Source organism: Passer montanus, unplaced genomic scaffold, assembly GCF_014805655.1.
Source record: "Passer montanus isolate IOZ18808 unplaced genomic scaffold, ASM1480565v1 scaffold15, whole genome shotgun sequence".
Taxonomy (NCBI): domain Eukaryota; kingdom Metazoa; phylum Chordata; class Aves; order Passeriformes; family Passeridae; genus Passer; species Passer montanus.
In genome coordinates, this window is record NW_024362051.1 from 6,120,235 (window position 1) to 6,123,918 (window position 3,684).

The 3,684-nt window shown below is 54.5% G+C and overlaps 1 protein-coding gene across 1 annotated transcript; it reads right to left on the reverse strand.

Moving 5' to 3' along the window:
* Nucleotides 1-2,450: 2,450 nt before the first annotated feature.
* Nucleotides 2,451-3,216, reverse strand: NEUROG1 (neurogenin 1). The gene is made up of 2 exons (XM_039701606.1): nucleotides 3,192-3,216; nucleotides 2,451-3,021 (listed from the first exon to the last, which is right to left on the reverse strand). Coding segments are annotated over exons 1-2 (573 nt in total). The 5' UTR covers nucleotides 3,194-3,216.
* Between the last annotated feature and the right edge of the window lie 468 nt (nucleotides 3,217-3,684).

The window sequence follows — 3,684 nt, forward strand, 5'->3', positions numbered from 1 at the left end:
ATGGGCATTCCATCTGTCCCGGCGGCAGATTTGTTCAACTATGTCTGAACCTATCAGCGCTCCGGGGAAAAACTGTTCTCTGACTCATGTTAATGTATGAATCTAATTGTGTCCTCACGCAATTTGCAGCTTTCATTGCCCATTAGGAACATTAACATCATACACTGAGTCCTGCTAGATGTATGGTCTTTATATACTGCATAATGTCCATAGATCTCTGCTGGCAGCTAAGAAAACACAAAAGAATAGAGGATATTTTGAAGTTTTGTGGAGTTTTTTTTTTTTTTTTTCTTCTTTGAGATTGAAGTCCAGTGTCTTGGGACCCAGTGACTTTAGATGACCTTCCGCCTCCATGGACTGTACTAAATTTCAGCCCCTGGAGGCTCCTGCATACAAAACCTCCTGGCTTTCAAGGGCAGGTGCAAGCAAAGCTTCACTGCGTCACAGATTAAGACCTGTTACTGCCAGAATTAGATTTCAAAAATCTCTTTTATTTAACAGGACATCATTAAGGAACTGCCCTATACTGGTTGATGGTGTCTTTAATTAATATAAGTATTATGCTGCTATTAGGATTTAAAAAAAATAACACTTTTCAGCATTTATATTTATTGAGAAGCAGAGGTGGATGTGTGTCTGTATGGACATGCATATGAAAAGTGTGTTAAAGAAATATTTGTCTATATTACAGGCTCTGGCACTCACAAAGGAGGAAATGCTGACACTGAAGTATTTGTGCAAACATAATTCAGCTCTTCTCCTTCTAATTTTTATGACAATTATACGATCCCAAATTACGTTTTTGATGATATCTCCACCTTCCCACAGGAGGGTTAACTTTCAGGCAGAGTTATGCCGGTGTGATGAACCCTTCTCAGTGTTCTGTCTGATGCTTGCAGTGTTTGCCCTCTGCCTTTTTCCTCACACCATGTATGATCATGTCCTAAAGAATTCCTTCCTGAGGTTTTACTACATCCCTGAATATCTGAGTGCTCTGAAAGCTCTGCATAATTAAATTCTTAAATTCACTGATGAGGGGATGGTGTTACCCCAGTTTTGCAGATGGGAAACTGAGGCACAGAGAAATGAAAGTCAATTCACTCCACAATCCATGGCAGTCCCATCAGAGATCTGATATATTTGGGTTTGTACAACACCATCTCTCCATCTTTCCCCACAAACTCTCTGCTACCTGCACGTACAGTTCCAACTCACCCATGTTTTGGAGATGGCTGTAGAGACACGTCTGAGCTGCCTCATTTGCCCCATAAAACTAGGCCAAGGGGATTAAACGTGTTTTTAAGGGTCTGTGTGCCCAGTGCAATATGGGAGCATTGAGCAACACTAAAGAGAGGGAGGATGGAGTCAGGAAGAGTAGAAGGTAGGATTTTGGGGGTCAGAGGGCTCCCCCATTGCACACAATTGCAGGAGAAAGGAAAGTTTGGGATTTTGCAGTGGTGGAGCAGATTTCCTGGCGATGAGGGTACTTTTGATGCCCTCAGTCTCTAGCTGAGAGCCAGAGCTGTGCCACAGCTGGTGCCGAGACCATGACATGACACCTTTGGCCACTCTTTTTCCTTTCCCTGCCTGTGAGTGAACTGGGAGAGCCTCTGTCGCACCATGTGCCTTGAGGAAAGGAGGCACTAAGTTCTGTCAGTGCCACAGCTTCAAGGCAAGCTACAAGCTCTGTACCCTGTTCAGGGGTTCAGCACCTTCTCCTTGCCCCAAAGCACCTTGCAGCTCTGCTGGGCACCAGGGCAGGGGCAGGCACTGCTGGCGTCCCGCCGTGCTCCTGCTCTGATCCCCTCTGGGGACACTGGGGCCAGCAGGTGTTTGCAGGTAGCTGCGGGTTGTCAGAAGTGCTGGCTGCTGCCTTGGGGTGATCCCTGCCCTTCCACCCCAGCCTCCTTCTGAGGAGTGAACCCCTCGAGTCCAAGAAACAAAACTCAGAGGTGCTACCAAAATTCAGTACAAACGTTAAAAATTTTATTTACAGGGTAAAGTACGATTTCTTAAAAAAAAAAAAAAAAAAAAAACCAAAAAAACCAAACCAAAACAAAACCCCCACTTCGATAAGAGGTATAATAATAGAATAAAGCTCTTTATGTACAAAAATACAATTTTCATATGAATGAACATCTTGAATAAATTAAACCGCTCTCTGGTCCAGTCACTGAATACCCCGTGTCTGCTCCCAGTCTAAAGCAGGCCGGCCGCGCTGGGGGTCAGCATCTATAATGCATGAGCCTCTCCGCTGTCCGCCGGGTGCGGGGTCCCATCGGGGCCGGTGCTGGGACCCCCGGGAGGGGCTGAGCCGCCCCGGGGCAGGGCCGGGGAGACGCGCTGAGCCCCGCGCTGCGCCCCGGGCCGCATCGGCCCCTTAAGCCTTTTCATGGCATTGTCAGGGCGTTCAAACCAAATTTTCATGCTCGTTTTTCTTCGCTGGAGAGCTACAAATTGTAAAATTGACTTTTCACCTCGTCTGCGGCAGCAAATCTGTCGCTTTTCTTCTTCCCCGTTTTTCGGAGTGGAGCGGGAGGCGAGGTGGGGGTCGGGGGGAAGGGGTCCTCGGAGGTGGCGGGGCTGCTGGGGCCGGAGGCGGAGGCGCAGAGCGAAGGGGCGGACGGGGAGGCGCTGGACAGCCAGGACCCCGCGTCGCTGCCGGGGCTGGGGGGCGCGGCGGCCCCGCGGAAGGCGGGGGGCGGCGGGAGGCACTGCTCGGCCAGGCGGAGGGTCTCGGAGAGGGCCCAGATGTAGTTGTAGGCGAAGCGCAGGGTCTCGATCTTGGTGAGCTTGGTGTCGTCGGGGAAGGTGGGCAGGACGCTGCGGAGCTCGTCCAGCGCGGCGTTGAGGTGGTGCATGCGGTTCCGCTCGCGGTCGTTGGCCTTGACCCGCCGGCTGCGCTTCAGCGTGTGCAGCAGCGCCTCGGTCCGCGCCCGCGCACGGCCGCGCCGCCTCCGCCGCTCCCGCGGAGCGCTGGGCTCCGCGCCCTCGCCGCTGCTGGGCGCCTCGGCGGGCATCCTGCGGGAGAGAAGCCGGAGCCCCGTCACTGCCAGGGCAGGGTGGAGCGGGGAGCGGAGAGGAAGGTGCGAAGCTGCCGGGGAAGGGGTGGGGGGGAAGGAGAAAAAGTAAATACAAGGAAGAGGGCGGCGGTGCGGGGGCTTGGCAGGTGCCGGCTCTCCCGTACTCACATGGAAAGGCACTCCCGGGGATGAGGATAAGCAATAACGGTACAAAAACACAGAGAGGAAAGAGCCGAGCCGGCCGCTATAGGGAAAAGCAGGGGACACAGCTCCGGAGGGGAAAAAAAAAAAAAGGCGAAAAAAAAAAAAAAAAGCCAAAGCCCGGGGAAAGGCGGGGCGGGGGGGACACGCGACCGCGCGTGGCTTTGAAGTGCTGCGGGCTGCGATCCGCTCGTGTGAGCGGCGGCTTTGGCACACGACGGCGCGGCCGGCCGCTCTTATAGCGGCGGGCGGACAATGGCCCCGTGGCCGCCCCGCGGGGCCGCGCCGAGGCGGCAGGTCGGCCCCGTGCGCCGCGCCCTCCGGAGCGTGCCCGCAATTACCGCGGGCGGCCGCGCATCTGCCGCGCCCCCGGGGGACGGGGGAGAGAGGGGGGGTCCCCCCGCTTTGTCCCCCCGTGTGCAGGACAAAGCGGGGCAGGGGGGTCGCGGCTCAGCGCGGG